The sequence below is a fragment of the Sycon ciliatum genome, chromosome 2 (assembly GCF_964019385.1).
Source record: "Sycon ciliatum chromosome 2, ocSycCili1.1, whole genome shotgun sequence".
Lineage (NCBI taxonomy): Eukaryota > Metazoa > Porifera > Calcarea > Leucosolenida > Sycettidae > Sycon > Sycon ciliatum.
In genome coordinates, this window is record NC_088644.1 from 35282009 (window position 1) to 35299234 (window position 17226).

General features: G+C 46.5%; 1 protein-coding gene across 1 annotated transcript; it reads right to left on the reverse strand.

Moving 5' to 3' along the window:
- Window positions 1-2070: 2070 nt before the first annotated feature.
- LOC135809820 (uncharacterized) lies at window positions 2071-9380 on the reverse strand. The gene is made up of 5 exons (XM_065323250.1): window positions 8792-9380; window positions 6651-6919; window positions 5009-5196; window positions 4075-4151; window positions 2071-2635 (listed from the first exon to the last, which is right to left on the reverse strand). The coding sequence occupies exons 1-5, from the start codon at window positions 9242-9244 to the stop codon at window positions 2252-2254; spliced, it is 1371 nt and encodes a 456-aa protein (XP_065179322.1). The 5' UTR covers window positions 9245-9380; the 3' UTR covers window positions 2071-2251.
- Window positions 9381-17226: the final 7846 nt, after the last annotated feature.

Below are 17226 nucleotides of genomic sequence, written 5' to 3' on the forward strand. Positions count from 1 at the left end.
TGAAACTGGAGTGTACTTTTTCCTGAATTTGACCCTCTTTTTCATGGACTCCGACAAGCTTGAGCCAACATATCTCAGGGCTTACTTGTCATGGAATCATAATCTTGGGCATTATTCACATCTACGTGAAATTTGCTAGGTGCTAAACTAAACAGAACTGTCAATATCCCAGCGAGGTTCTTCCAACTGGCATGCCTCTGAATTATCTGTAAACATCGCGTTTCTGATCTGTAAAATTGAAAATCACAATGCTCCACTGTACATATGTTTGCAAGGTTTAGTCTAGTTTAGCACCTCGAGCTGTCAGTCTGCATGAGTTCTGAGCAAATTAATACTGCTGGGTACCATTAGCCTCTGTTCTCTTTTGGCTCAATCCTTGCCCTCTACGTGCGATATGAACGCATTTTGGCTGAGAGCAAGTTCGGCACTTCAAGATATGTGAGATGTGTGAAAAATGATTCTGAACCTAGGTATGAACACCCTCAACATCACTGCCAAGTTTGGTTTGGATATTCCTAGCTGTTCATGACTTCTGGTCCAAAGAGTGTAGTATACGGAAAAGGGGAACTGCCACCTTAAGGACGCGAGCACTATTGAACCATTATCAGTTGTATGATGATTGCCTATTTAGGCGTGAAGCTATTGTAACAACGGTGATGCGTGCTGCTCTGTGACTAGTGTGCACTGGGTGATGCGTCGAATGCTTAGGCCTTGACCATCTTGTTGACGGATTATGCTAATATTTTCGTGAAATTATGCTTTTCGCATTGCTGAAAAAATTGCAGAATTATGCTGTTTTTATGGTAAAAGTTACCATATTATGCCGCATTATGCTCACATACGCTGCTAATGCAAAATGGTTCTGTGCAAAATAACAAGGGAATTTTTTTGTAGAGTAGGTTGTACTGTAGTACTAGTAGCAAAAGTTCAACGGGGTCAATGCATCGTCCGACCTGGCTACGACCATCACTGATTGTAGTGGACTGGACATATCATCAAGGCCAAGGGAGTCGTAAACCTACTTCCTACTATCCTAGTGCATCTACTTGTACTTGTACTTGTAGAACATGTTCAACTGTATGGAATTTGATGCGAACAGGCGGATTATTACAATTTTATGCGATTCGTATGCAATTTGCCTCGAATTATGCGATTATTCGATTCTGGAAGGAATTATGCGAAAAATTATGCTAGCATAATCCGTCAAGGCCTACGAATGCTACATCCATAGTTACATTATCATCAACTAACTATTTTATTTATAATTACTTCAAAGAAGTATTTTTATTTAAAGGATCTCCCAGAGGCGATGGCCTGTCGAGGGGATCTCCTGATGCAAATCATGCAATAGAAATAAACAGTGAGGAAAACTACACGTGTTACAGTATATGCTACATAATGAGCAATAAACTACTTAGTGTGTGCGGATTTTGGCTAGCCCACTTCGATGCCCTAACGCCTTGTGCATGCCCTATACAACAGGTATACTTGTACTGTGATCACTTTCTGTAAAAAAAATCTATTTTCCGCTTTGCCATGATTGCTGTGTTTGCTTTCTTTCTATATAAAATAACATGGCGAGCACGGAGACACATTTATATTTTCATGTCATGGTATGCATGCATGGTGAACGTATTAGAACTCAACTGGCACTTGGAACATTATTGTAAGTGAGATGTCTGGCTTAATCTGCATGTATCTACATAGAAGGAAACCAAACATTGGCTGAAGATGATGATACAGTGAAACTTGTCTAGTCGACTGCTCAAGGGACTTTCAAAGTGGGGTCTCTGTAGCAAGGTGGTCTCTTTATCCCAGTGGCATTTGACTGGAAATAGCATCCCTTGGTCCTGGCTGCAGTGATCTCCTGGGACAGGTGGTCGCCTTATCCGAGTGGTCGCCTTGACAGGTTTAATAACTGTACATGCGTCCAGGTGAAGACAAACAGAGAGCCAACATGTAACATGTGTAGCACGGGGACGACAACCCTTGACCTTGGCCTTGGCAGCAGTGATCAGTCGTCTACCTACCCACATACACATTCTCGTCTATGACACATGCAAGGCTGCATACTGGCGGCAAGACTCATTCGTCAAGGCAAACACAGTAAACCCAGTCGGTCACCTCAGCTATGCTGCAACTACACGACCAACGGTGTACTAGGAAAATCTCCACAGCGCTGGACAGCACTCTTGGTCTACTGTCAACAAAAGATCTGGAAAAATCTTTTTGAATATACCTATTTCAAGTACTAGAATAACCTTTGACTCAGATTTGAGCCATAAAATAAATAATACAATATTTGATGAAGTTGATTGTTCCAACTAGAAACACACGCTTCTTGCCGAACTTGACACTTGACTGACTTGACTGACTTCATGTTGATAGCCGCCGAAGTCGCAACGTCTAAGTTCGTACAATCTTTGATATTTAGAAAAACCGTCGATATCCTCAGCGCAAACGCTCCGCCTTTGGCAAAGGCCCTGATCACAATATAGTAGGTCTTGGCGGGGAGAAGAGGGTGCACAACACGCGGGTTACCATCCTCACCACCATCAGTGGCTGCAGCGATGAAACGTGTTTCAATGTCAGGACCATACAGGGTGAGTGCCAGGTCAGCTTCATCGCCAGTCGTCTAAGCAGTTAAAACAACAAACACCGGAAAATCGTCCAGAACACACCTTTAACGCCCCCCCCCCCCCCCCCCCAACGGTTGCACATGCAATGCTCATTTCTCACCCGCATGAGACCCGGAAAGCGAGCTATTCCGCCTCCATCTGGGGTCGCGGGCATTCCTAGTGTGTTTACATACATCCAAGAAACTGACTGGGACCCTGAGTGAAGGCAGTCGAGAAACCTCCTGGCCGGGCCAGCCTGTTTGACACGTGAACGCACCACAACTTTCCGCCTTGGCAGCGTACATATCCCACATGCGCATTCATGACGATATTCCGCCTTGGCAGCGTACATTTCCGCAGTCCCAAATGCATGCTGCATCCCGTCATTCAATGAGGTTGTTAAACTGTCCGGGCAGGAGTGACTGTAGGTGCAGGTCGGGCTGAACTTCTCCATATAACCATGGTTTTATCCACCCATAACCTAGTTTTCAAAGCTGACGGGACTCTTTTATCGGAATTAACTTGTACTACCTCCGCGTCATTAAAATTGTCGCTTCGCACATCGCAATGTTTGTGAGTTTCTCGTCTTAGTCAGACAGTCAGAATCGCTGTTTTCTGTGTTCGAACATTAATGCGACCCTTCCTGCGCAATGTCTACGTTTTACTGAAGCCGTGGTGGTCTCAGACTTTGTCGGAGCTCTCTTCTGCACCAAACAAATCCATTGCTCTCCTCACTATTCCGCCCCAGAGCGCGTATCGTTTTTTTCTGGTTTTAGTGCCGTCCCACATTTTTCCCGTGTGCATATATCAAGACTGCAAGCTTGGGTATAATAATCCTGGTATCTCTCCTGAATTCTAAATTCTGAAGTTGACGATGGCAAGGACAAAGTGTTCTCAAATTCCTAAAATGCGCTACGTGTGGCGCATGTTGCTGGGAATGTAGTAGGTCTGAAAACACCAACAACATCAGTAAAGCGTTTGCCAAGGACAGAAGTTGCGAAACTGCTTACCCTATCTCGCTGGAAGGTCGTTGCAGTGTACTTGAAAAATTGCTACTTTGCCCTAATCGCCTGCCACCTGGAGGCATGGATCGCATGAAAACGAAGTTTCTAGACCTGAATTTGAACGCCCGTGCTGAAGGGTCTGCCTCAAACTCTGATGAAGACGTCAACCTTAGCTGCAAGTGCAGCGAAGCGGGAGGTCACAAACTAAAGCTTGGTCCGTCGACAATGCTCTGCCTCAATTTCTAGCTGATTTCTTTGCCCTTCGAGTGGACAAATTAAATTCGAAAAATCGCTCTGGGTAGGGACAATTTTAATGACGCGGAGGAAGTACCCAGAACGTCTAGAAGCACATCTCTCTCTCTTTCTCTCCCTCCCTTCCTCCCTACCTCTCTCTCTCTCTCTCCCCCTCCCCCCCCCCCCCCCATGAAAACACACATCTATCACACACATACCTCGATTGTGTACTTTCTTTTTTCTTTTGGATCACTTGTGAACGTGAATTTCATTTCCTCTCCAGGGCTGATGTGATCTAGAGGAAACAGCAAAGTGCAAAATAATAGGAAGTTGGGCCTTATGGCATCTCTCCGAGACTGGTGCGAATCACTCGCAAAGCTCCAGTCCTGGTTCGATGCAGTCAATCAGCATGTTGATATCGTACGTACGGAATTGAGCAAGCAGCTGATATACTCTATCAAGCCGCGGTGATGCAGCCAGCTGTTTTGTTCTACCATGTGCACAGGGACTGTGTGACATCATAGACTCATGAATATCAGGCACGTAGGAGCAAATTCACAAACACATTACAAAATTGTATATATAGGGACACTTCCCCCATCAATGCCTTTGTAAGATGTTCAGTTCATAGGCCAGCGAAACAAAAACTTCTTGGGACGATTTACGGCCATTGCAACGGAAAGTGCTTCTACTGCAAATATCAATGATTCACAGCTCAGCGCACTAAACCAGCATTGAGCGATGCGCAGCTAGTGCGTAAGATCTCATTCATGCTAAGCAAGGGATTTTGAAGACAGTGCCTATTGTCAAAGTTTCAAAAAATAGCAGTGCTGCTGCTGCTGCTGCTCAATGGCTGAACCTGACCATCCTGTAGTGCTATAAACTGCAAAACAGAGAGTGCCAGAATTCTGTCTGGTTTGCCTCAAAGTCATCTGCCTTTGTGGAAAGCCCCCGTCTCGCAGTTAAAAGACGCTGCCTTGGATGCTTTGTGCCGATATAGACATGCCTTGTTGTTGACTTGACCGCATAGGGATCAGTTCAGCCAATCAATCTGAGCTCTGGGTTAACTGGGTTATTCTTAGTGCCAGCAGTCGCCAGCAGTTGTCTCAGGAATGGAGATGAATGTTTTATTAAAAGGGAGGGTAATCTTACTCTTTGACTTGTCAGCATCTTCAGGCAGAGTCTGCGGTTCTTCCTTTGGTGGTGCTGGCTTTGTGCCAGGAGGACCGTAGAGTTTCCTCACAACGAGTTTGTCCGTCGGTGAAAGCTCTGATATCACGGGAAAATCAGAATCCTGTGTCGGCCTCCCATCAATGCTCAATATCAACCCTTTAGGAAATCTGTGCACGACAACCAACAGTTTACGTACAGAACACGGACAGAAGTCAAGAAATCAAACTACTAATAAGTTAAACAAACAATAAGAGAACTGAAAAAGTGTTTTTTTAAACTCTTGGACAGCCTGAAACCTCTCTGTTTTACTAATATGTTATAAATATAATAATATGTTCATCCTTGCATCGAGTCAAGAACTTGGTTTTAGCACTGAACTCCCACTACGATGCCTTTAGCCGATTGGCAAATGCTTTCACTTACTAATACTTGACTTCACCGCAATCTGTTCAACCAGACACTAAGAGCCCTGCTGATAATAAAGAACACGATTGAAACAGCTAGTTGTTCGAAGATTCAGTACCAATATATTTAGTATGATTTCACCTCGAAGCATGAACTTAATCCAGCCTATATGGTGCTTGGTCCTGCCGCTGATCCCGAGACCCATGGTCGGGGGAGGTAGGCCCAAATCACCACCCATGGTCGGAGGAGGTAGGCCCAATTCACCAACACGCTGCGCCGGTTTCCCGCTCTATAGTCATGTCTCCCCATTGGTTCAGTCTTCCCATTCCGTTCCCCGCTGGACTGTGTATTTCAGAAAGAAAAATAAAATAAAAAAATAAATAAAGAATGGACTCGGATGGAGAGCCAAGGATAAATATATATTAAATAAAAAATGGACCAAGGAACTACATGTAAAAGTTACGCTATAATGTCCACTAACACCACCAGTTACTAAACGGCTAGTTAGTTGTAGGACGTCAGTACCGTCGGTCAGTGTCGTGAGCTGATTGTTTCGTACCTGGTGGTGTTAGTGGACATTATAATTATAGCGTAACTCGTAGTTACTTGGTCCATTTTATATTTAATATAAATTTATCCTTGGCTCTCCATCCAAGTCCATTCTTTATTTTATTTTTTATACTGAAATACACAGTGCAGCACTTCATTTTTTTATTTACAGGTGGAATCCTGATAATTCGAATATGGCTTAATTCGAACATACCGCTTAATTAGAAGTGTTTCCAGGATTGATTTCTGTCAATTCGATTCCCACATAAAGTTTTCTGATAATTCGAACCTCGAACCGGACATGTCCGGTTAATTCGAAGTTCCACGGATTTCACTTTCATAGAAAATGTGTGGGATTTGTGCTGATAATTCGAAGTAAGCAAAGTGTAATTCGAAGTTCACTATACACTGTAATGATCAGTTCAGTTTGCATGAGCAGGCTGTGCTGGTCAGTTCAGTATCCGTGAAATCTGTATCTAAGGTCCATAGCGCAACTCTACGTGAACATGGGAGCATTTTGACATACATATTGTGTTGTGGGTTCATGTTTGGATAATTAGAATGTCCGGATAATCAGAAGATTTTTCCTGGCATTTGGAGATTCGAATTATCAGGATTACACCTGAAATATAAAAAGTAAAGCATTGAGTTACATGGAGACACTTACCTATAGTGCATGATGGACTGCATGTCGTATGTAGAGCCTGTAACATCATCCGCCTTGAACGGTTCCAGGATTTGTCTCTGGATCTGCTCCTCATCCCAGTAGTTTGGTGACCCCGTGAACTCTGCCATCACCTTGGGCACGTTCCAGAGCACAATGCCCTTGATGGGTGACTGGTGTTCGTGCAGTAGACCAAGCACGTGACCAAATTCGTGGAGTACAGTTGACTTGTCAATCACAGCAAGGTTCATCGTGCACTCATCTTTAGGAATCTGAAAACGCGCATGCCGGGGAAGGTGAACGAGAGAGAGAGAGAGAGAGAGAGAGAGAGAGAGAGAGAGACAGAGAGAGTGTCACAGTGTGCGTAATGCATGCATCTACGTGACTGGCGCTCGACCTACTGTTGTGGACATGGAAATCCGGTCGCACGTCTAGCGGCCCCAGGGTGCTGGCCATGCAGCCGTGGATAAGCGGTACACACATGCAATTTATGCGCTGCAGCGTGATAGTCGCATCGAATCAACATGTGCCCTTCACGCAGCGTTCTGTACGCGCTGAGGGCGCCGGCCCCGGTCAATCGACCGGATTTCCATGTCCATGACAGTACGTAGCTAACTGAGCTATACGTAACGTTGCGTTCAGGCACAGCCACTAGTCTACGGTACCGGCGCTAGTGACATGTCCACTCACGCGCGATGAAAATACAGTATTTTTTGCTGGACTCGACTACGCTGTACAGACTGTCAGTGTACTGTGCTTGTGCAAGGACATCAAAGACAAAGCGTGGACAGTAGGCATGTCGCATACATGTACATCAGGGGCGTGCTCGGCCCCCCAACTAGGGGGGTGCACGGGAGCCGAGGGGAGCCCCCCCCCCCCTCGGCAATTTTCTGCAATTTGTTTGCAACCTTTCTTGAATTTTAGAGCATATTTGCATACATTACAATTGCAATTACCCAGATTGAAAATGTTTGGGGGGTGCACGTGCCCCCCCCGTGCCCATCGCCGAGCACGCGCCTGTACATGTATGTATGTCCAAAGTGGAAACCAGTGTTTTCATCTTGGTCTTGAAGTGGGTGCTTTGGTCTTGGACTGGAGTACGAGCGGCTGTTTGTGTTGTTAGTAAAATTACTGTTCAGGTTTGTGGTTTTGAGGACAAAGGCAATGAGTTTTCAGCAGAAGACTTTGTCGGCTCTCTGGGAAAAAAACAGCGTGAAATTTCTGACGGAGAGTCGGATTCTTCCGCCACCGGCACTGCTGAAGGCAGCAGCCAAGTTGAAGTTCAAGACTGTGACGAGCCAAGTTTCACAATAGAGGACGAAACTGATGACGAGCCCGCTGCAAAAAGATTGACTTTTGGTGAAGATTATGACTTTTCCGACGTTGGCACACTCTATGATGACGAGAATTGTCGGTGGAAACTCTGTCCACGCACTGCCCCTTTATAAAACAAAGGTGGCGATCGCCAATCAACACTGGACACCCACCAAGTCCTTCCCTTATCCAGTCAGTAGCTTATTGCAAAATGGGGGTCGGAACTTTTTGGAAACCACCTTTTTTTGACCCGGTGCACGCGCCTGATGAAGAGTTCAAAGAGCACAAGCAAAGAAGACATCTGAGGGTGATAGCGTCCCTCATTGGGCACAACTCTACATGACTGCAGTGTTACCACTGCCCGTATTTGTCCGTATTTTTACGGAAAAAAGATGTTTTGTCCGCAGTACGGATTTCAATCGAATTATGCCGGAAAAAGCGTTTTTGTTTTCCACTCGGCGAAGTGTTTTGGTAGTCATAGAATGCTTTGGAGTTTGGACTGAAGTGTAAAAATGCAACGAAGTTTTGCTTAGCGGAGGAAGTATACAGGTGAGAAATTACAGGAAATTCAGCAAGTGCAGCCGGTGTGACAATGGACATGCATGTGCAAGTCTGTGTGTATTGTTTTTTTTCCAAATTACACTAATAATCAGTGAGAATATTGACCTGAAAAAACGAGTACGGAAAACGCTGAAAAATTCCGCAAAATGGCACTGGGCAATACGGATGGGGGTAGAGGGCACTTGGTAACACTGTGACTGTACCTGCTTGTATGTATGCATACATGATCACGTATCATTATTGCACACGGGAACTGTGGCATGACTTACCCTCAGTGCATCCGTCCCCACACGGGAGTACGAGCCCTCCTTTTCCTTGAAAGACACTCGCACTTCCGAGTCGCTTCGATCTGTCACTTCAACGAATGAAATACTACAATGTTGGCTCCATTCGCTGGCAATGGGTAGCACTCGATCACGTTTCGGATGATCTTCAGTAAAGTACACTTTTATAGCCTCGGACTTCTTTTTCGCCCAGAGGTTCTTTGTATCCTTGTTGGCCAATGCAAACTGGGGTTTCACCACATTCGTACTGTCCTGACTCGGTCGCCTTTCAGCTTGGGGCTCAGTCCCACCCGATGCGGCCACTTCGTCCTGTTCGTCCGACTCTTGCTTTGAAGAGTTAGCGGCACATTCAGCTTTGCGCTGTTCAACATCTTGTAGCTGATCGCGTTCATCGCCAACCTCGTCGCTAGGTAGAAACACTGGATTGCGGCACCACATGACCGCTTTCTTCACAGCACTCAACACGACTGACGTTGTATCCGTGCTATCGAAATGGAGCAGCAGTAAACTTATCTAGGTCGCTAATACTATGGGTAAAATGAATACTTGCTTTTACTATCAGTATCTGAAAGAGAAAAAAACTGTCTCTACAGTGATCATGTACATGACTAATTGAACTACATTATTTTTACAAACGCCAAAGGGCCAAAGGCAGGGCCGGGAGAGATTGAAGAAAATCCGAAAATGAGTCACCTTGTCACCACAAGGCGCTAATTCTAGTCTGTACTGACTGTAGACTACTAGTACTACTACCAAGAGTCCATAACGGCAAGAGTATGCAACTGTGATTATGGGTGCATGCGTACGCGTGGCGCGCTGCCTAGGCGCCTTCATTACCATGATTACGTAACTAAGTTACTTGCCTTCATCACGCTCTGAAAGCATGCATTCAAACTCTCAATTTCTCGCACGAGCCCATCCGTTTTTGCTCGATTCGTTCCAGTACCTACACAATCTCTGAATTCTGATGCGTCTAGCACATCTCAATTCTAAAATCCACCGGGAATCCACAGGAAAACTACACAGACTACCCTGTTATTATTCATTGCAAAAGAACACCGAAAGGCCAGACCGCATGGTGAAGACAAATGTCTAGACTACTGAAGGATTCTCTGAATCCTTGTGCCATTAACAAGAGGCAGGATGAGCGCGTTACGGGTTGAGTTTGTCGAAAACCAATTGTACTTCATCATGTGTGAAGGGGTTTTATGAAGAAATATTTTATGAACCAGTGTACAGAGATGGTGCTTATGACGAACGGAGAGAGGAGAAGTGTGTGCAAGTCGATAAAGGGCATCCGAAGGAAAACATCGATCCTTGTTGTAAAGAATTTTAAGTGTAAATCTATGGTGGACTTCTAATTGGTTCAGAGTTGTGTCAGAAAGGCCACACCAAGCGGTATCGCAATAGTCGAATATAGGGAGAATATAGCACTGATAAAATAATAGTTTACGCTGGATGGGCAAATGAGTGCAATGTGGTTGTAGTACCCCTTATGCTGAACTGGTTCGCTTGCATACACAGTTGACATGTGCAGCCCAAGAGAGTTTGCAGTCAAACATCACACCTAGATGTTTGTGCTGAGTAACAACACGGATAGGCATAGTCGAGTCAGGGAAGTATAATGGTTGATCAGGAGGGGATGAAGAAATATACATGGCTTCTGTCTTGTCTATATTGGGCTGGAGTTTCCACGTTTGCATCCACATGACAGTGCTGTTGATGCGATGCTGCATGGTAAAGAGTAATTGTGCAGGGGAGGAATCAGAACAGATAAGGCCAGTGTCATCCGCATACAAACTAACATCGGGGACAACTGAAGGTAGGTCATTAACGTAAAGCAAGAATAACAAAGGACCCAGAATGGAACCTTGGGGCACTCCAGACGTTACAGGGAGGGGATCAGACAAGAAATAGGACAAGCGAACAGCCTGAGAACGAGCAGACAGATACGAGGATATCCAACGCAAGGCAGCATCCTCCACCCGGAAGGTGACCTCCAACTTGGCAAGTAAGCCACGATGCCAAACGGTGTCGAATGCCTTAGCCAAGTCGAAAAACACCATTCCCACGTGCTCCCCACAGTTCCTCTTTGTCGCTATGTCTTGGACAAGTCGAGTCACCTGGTATTGAGTTGAGTCACCACGGCAGAATCCCGACTGAGCTGGTGAGAGAGCCGGAGCGATGTGCAGGTAGAGGGAATCGAATACAATACGCTCACAAAGTTTGGAAACTGTGCGCAGCAGAGAGATGGGGCGGTAGTTTGCCGGGCAAGCACGGGAGCCTTTATTCTTGTAAAGCGGTGTCACGATGGCGGATTTCCAATCCTGTGGGAATGTACCAGTTCGAAATGACATATTTAAAAAAAATAATGGCGAGAGGATAGGCTATTGATGGTGCAAGAGACTGCAGCACTTCATTCGGGATCCCATCTGAGCCGGGAGACTTTCCACATTTCAGGCGCTTCAGATATTTCCGAACTTGAAACGTAGTGACATGTCACGGCTGTTAGCTGCACTTGGATCGCGGCAACTTAGTTTTCTGCACGTGAACCCTGAAAAATCAATGCATGCTCATGCATGTTCATGCATAACCAGTCAGCTGGCCTGCTCGCCCACGCATTTGACAGGTAACAATTCCATCAAATTTGAGATATCGCTTCGTTCTAAGTCTCAAAACAGTTCTAAAGTCACCAAACCACGCTGGTAATCGATGGCTATTCAATGTTAACATCTTCAGGAAGACTTCAGCCGTTTCCCGAGAGTTTGGGCATCGTTGCCGTTATTTTTCACGGTGTTCTTCTTCGTCCTGTCTGGAGCTGCAATTGCATCCTGGAATTATTTGAAAGGTATTTCGTGCGGGCTGTGGGGGGTTCCAACAGGCATAAACTGACATCGCTATAGGATAACTGGTAACTTTCACCCTTCAAGGAGGTAGAGCAATGAGAATTTTTTTGTGGCGGTCGTCCAATTTTTGTGGCGGTCATGGCTGTATTTGTGCACTTCCAAGGCTTTCATTCTGCCTGATACTACTTCGGACTGTATGGGAATCGTTGTTTAGGCACATGTAGCTGTCTTATTTGGTAGATCTGCTGTTTTCAATCACTTGGGACACTTTGTCTAGCCTATTTGTCTTTCGTTCGTGCCATCTATCAGTTTTGTGGGGTGCCTTGACCTGTATTTGTGAAGTTCTCGAGTAAAGACCCTAATTCTTGACTGGAGTCACGTCTTGAATTGAATTTGCTTGGTGAGCCCTCGTTCACGCAGTTGTACTTATCGTAATAGTCAATATCTGCTTGCTGGACGGACTAGCGGCTAGAATAGGGATGACCAAATGGTCCAAGTGTGTACTAGTACACGATTATTGTTTCCATCATCGTGAAATGCTCGTTGTGGAATTGCAGCCGTCTGCCTTTGGCACTGAGGACATGAGGAGAGTTGATTGTTACTTCTGCTCAGCAATGAAGCGATCATCAGCTCTCTTTGTTCTAATTATTGAGAGGACATACCGGCATCGCAATCAAGTAAAGATTAGGCAAACCTCGCCAACCTCCAAAGAGAGTCGAAGATATTTTCTCCAAATGCAAAGACGATCTTTGTGAGTTTGTGACTTGCATTTGCGTGCATACATGAGCAAGTCATGGACCACGGCACGTGCGCGGTTACCATGCCATCTCGAACCGACGCCATCTTTCTAAGTTGCCGCTTCTTGACAGCCGTGGACAGTGATTGTACGGAACGGAACAGATATGAAAGGCGACTGGGGCAAAAGGGGGAATGCGCCACGAAGGATCATCAGCCAGCCCAAATGAGGTGAACTGAGTGTTCAGAATATCAGCTATGCTCTTGGGGGACGTGGCGACCGTACCGTCGGATGCTATCATCGTTTGGGGCATGACACGGCCGGAAGTGTGCCGCTGTGCTCGCACAAACTGAAAGAGTGTAGGTCGATTCGGTGACGTTAGTGATGCTTGGATGGAGCGTATATATTGACGATGTGCTTGCCGAGACAGGTGCTTTACAGCATTCCTTTGTCGGTTATAAGCTGCATGATTTACTGCTGTCGGATATTTTTTGTACACACTATATAGATCACGCTTGCGTTTTACAGCAGACCTGAGCCCAGCAGTAACCCATGGTGGAGATTGCATGCGGGGTCGTGGAGATGTCACAGTGTGGGTGGCTCCGAATGAGGTGAGGTGACGACGGAAGGCGGACTGGAGCTCACAATCAAAGTGATGAAGTGCGTCATTAACATCAGTGTACGAGTTCAGAGAGGACCAGTTGTAGCCAGCTAAATCAGCGTTGATTAATTGCCAAAGGTGCGAAGGTACTTGTTTGAAGCGATACAGTGAAGAGGGAGGACCAGTGGAAGAGTTGGGGAAGTAGTTCGAAATAGGGGCGTAACATAAAGTGCAAACAATCTGTATATGGTCAGACATACCCAAGGGAGGTGCTTGATCAATTGAGCGCATGAGGCGTGGTCGGTTGGTGATCACCAAGTCCAGACACGAAACAGAGCCATTAGGCGAGGAATGAGTGGGGAAGTCAACCATCTGGTGGAGCCCAAGAGCAGCAAATACTGTGCTAAGGAGATCACCAGCCTTCGAGGTAGACTCGGTGGGACACCAGCTTGAGTTGTGGGCGTTGAAATCGCCAGTCACTAACAGATCATAAGAATCTAAACAGACTGACTGTAATGCCTCAACAAACATGTCACAAAAGTACGACAATTGCATTGTGCTCTGTGAGGGTGGTCGATACATGCAGCATAGTAAGATGTGATTCTGAGATTGAGTAGAGGGGGAGCCAAGTTCAAGCCACACAGACTCGCAGCCAGGGCGTTGAAGGTCGGCACGAGGGGAGACGTAAGGAAAGGAGTCCGAACGGACAAGTACGGCAACACCCCCATACCCACGGCTACAATGTGCTTACCGATTGTCTTCCGGAGGTCGATCTCTGCGGATGCAGATATAGCCTGACAGTGAGAGCGGGTTCGAGGGACAGAGCCACGTCTCTGTTAGGCAGATTATGTCAGGCTTAGCACATTCGGCAATAACGCAGAGCTCAGACAACTTGTTGACAACAGAGCGACAATTCAGAGATACTAGGGTTAAATCACGCTGGGATTTAGGGAAAAAAGGGAACGCTGATGGATTTAGCGCAAGACCATTCGACTTAGCACCCCGAAGACTACAACTGGTGAAAAGTAGCAAAAGCCATGGCAACTAACGCACCATTCAACAGCTTGGAATCCTGACCGCCACTAGTGACTAGGCACTATTCAGCCTGGTCTACACCACACTGTGGCACACAGCTATGAAGTGACATTTTCTGTCCCAGGGGAAACTCGCGGAAAAAAAGGGCACATTTTCGGCCATAACTCTTGAACGGCTGGTCAGATAGGGACACAGTTTTCAGAGAATTTGCAGCTATTCATGCTCTTTCAACTGACGTAGCACTCAATATGAATTTACAAATTCGATTTTTCAGCGAATTTTTGGGTGATGTGCCCCCTTAAGGGGGCACATCACCCAAAAATTTCATATGGCATTCAATTGACCGTAACTTTGGTGTTTCTCAGTGGATTTGAGTGAAATTTTGACCACACACTCCTGCCACTATGCTGGCCCTCAGGACATGATTTACAAGTTCTTGCGCCTCACTGACAGGCTTTCCAGGCCGGAAAAACTCAAATTTCCGGCATAGTGCTACGGTGTGCGAGCCACCCAGGAGCCAAACAAATGCATTTACATTTTTTTCACATTTTCGTGCCCATTCTGTCCGTGCGCGGGACCCAAACCTAAAACAAGTCCAGAAGCAGCCATGGGTGGTGGGGTACGGCCCCTCAACGTGGCCCTGGAATCTGTCACAACGGAACGAGTGGGCGTTCTTTCACGGACTCCCACAGACCCAAGTCAATTTTTGAATTTTTTTAGGTTTGGCACGTGCTACGAGGTCGTACCTTTGATACAACATCCAGTGCTGGGACCTCCACAGCAAGCCATTTCCACAGCGCTGCACACCAAATCCAGGATGCCCTCAGAAACCGGCAAAGACTGCCACTAACGTTTCACTACTGCCTAGTACTGAATCCTACCTGACTTCTTGACACGACTCAAACTTGCCAAAGTCACTAAATCAACGTCAACTACAATAATCAAGCCACATATCTGGAACGTCACGAGGGTGCTGGCAAAAGTCCTGCTGCACGGCGGCGGGCTTCGCCCGCCGCCGTGCAGCCCAATACGTGGTTTTTTAACGTGATTTTTTGGACTTTTTTGGACAAATGACAGCATGCGACAAAAAAATCTTTCCTTGCAAGGGCACATTTTCGGCCATAACTCTTGAACGGCTGGTCAGATATCAGATAGGGACACAGTTTTCAGAGAATTTGCAGCTATTCATGCTCTTTCAACTGACGTAGCACTCAATATGAATAATTTACAAATTCGATTTTTCAGCGAATTTTTGGGTGATGTGCCCCCTTAAGGTGGCAGTCTGGGTTCAGAGGGTCAAAAAACAAAGTTTCGATTTTCTGTATTTTTTCACTGGCAGCGTCTTGTGTATAGTCCAAAGGGTTTATCCTGAAAATTTGAGCGTAATCGGGTGCTTCCTTCCGGAGATATAGCCGCGCAAAGTCTGCACAATTGTTTTTGAAATACTGAAATATCAGCAAATTTCTACAAAATTTAGGTTTGCACACTATTCCGATTTTTACCGTCAATCTTTGAGCGATTTCATTAAAATTTTCTGGAGCGACTCCTGGTACTCCTCTGCTGTCTGCGCTGCAGACTGACAGCCGCGCACGATCTTTGTCACCATGGCAACCAAGATAACTTTTGCGCATGCGCAAATTCAAAAAAATTCAAATTTCGACTCTCATGATCTCAGCTGATCGCTCTGCTGTTGAAACTAGTTACTTTTGGAGTAATTGTTTTGGAGTAATTGTTTCTTGGAGCTAACCCCTTCGTTGGCTACTATGGGGAAGTCTAGAGCCAAGGGAAAGCCCGGACGATCTAAGAAAAGGAAAAGAACGTTCTATGGAGTGTCTCAGGCGCCGAAGGCTCCCTCTGGTGAAATTTCGCCTGCAAAACAAATTCCTGACTTGCCACTGTCTGATGACGACCTTGAAGTGTCAGCTGAAGCCACGTCTTCAAACAGCGATAGTGATGGAAGTGGCGGTGAAGTCGACAGCAGTTCCTCCGACAGTGACTTGGATGAAGAGTGTGAGGAAGGGGCGCATGGATTTCGCCTGATTGATCTCGAGTGCCTTCAGCAGCTTTTGTCAGCTGCAGTTTGTTGCAGTGGCTGTAATGGCGCAGTCACGATCAGCGAATCGCAACGGGGAGGCCTTGCATCATGCCTGGAGCTTTCCTGTGTTAACTGCGGCGACATAGCAAGCGAATTTATGTCCAAGAAGTTCAATCGGGTCTGGGAGGTGAACAGACGAGCAGTATTCGGAATGCGACTGATTGGCCGTGGACGTCAATCAATGGTAAAGCTGGCGGGTGCACTGAATATGCCATCACCTATGAGTCGGTCGACATTTTACAGCCATGCTAAAGGCCTGCATTCCGCGTCCAAGAGCGTCGCTGAGCGTAGCATGACTGAGGCAGCTGAGAAAGCAGTGTCCGCAGCAGATGGGGGTAGCGATATCGCTGCTTCCTATGACGGTACCTGGATGCGCCGAGGATTCGCATCGCTCTTCGGAGCCTTCACTATAATTGCATATGATGTCGGCAAAGTGGTGGACTGCGAAGTGCTTTCAAAGTTTTGCCACAAGTGCACGCACTTGGCGTCTAGAAAAGAGAAGGGAGAGCTAACCAAAGATGACTATGATCGACAGATTGCCGAACACGATTGCTCAGTCAACACCACTGTATCAGCTCCTGCCATGGAGAGTGCAGCCGCCAAGACTCTGTGGGCCAGGTCCTTTGAGAGCCGCAAGCTGAGGTACACCACCTACATTGGTGATGGAGATACCAAGAGTTTTAAGGCTGTGCGTGACGCTTGTCCGTATGGGCCCGAGGTGCCTGTAGTCAAGGAGGAATGTGTCGGCCACGTTCAAAAACGCATCGGTACCAGCCTAAGAAAGCTGAAGAAAAACCTTGCGGGCAAGAAGCTTGCTGATGGGCGCACTATAGGCGGACGTGGTCGCCTCACGGATGCCATGATCGACAAGCTGCAAGCCTACTATGGCATGGCTGTGCGGAACAACAGCGGAGACTTGCAAGCCATGGCCAGGGCCATATGGGCATCCCTCATGCATCGTGCATCCAGCGACAGTAAACCTCAGCACCAGTATTGTCCGCCTGGAATTAACAGCTGGTGTAGATGGCAGCAGCAACAGGCAGGTGGTGATGTCTACGCCCACCACAATATCCTGCCAGAGGCAGTATGGAAGGAACTGAAGCCGGT

Bases quoted from the DNA above. Each gene is read 5' to 3' on its own strand.
- LOC135809820 (XM_065323250.1), bottom strand. From the start codon at position 9,244: ATGTGGTGCCGCAATCCAGTGTTTCTACCTAGCGACGAGGTTGGCGAT. The intron at 6,920-8,791 runs GTAAGTCATGCC...GCGCGTTTTCAG, and splicing joins TGGGGACGGATGCACTGAGG to ATTCCTAAAGATGAGTGCAC. The intron at 2,636-4,074 runs GTATGTGTGTGA...TTAACTGCTTAG, and splicing joins AAAGAAAGTACACAATCGAG to ACGACTGGCGATGAAGCTGA.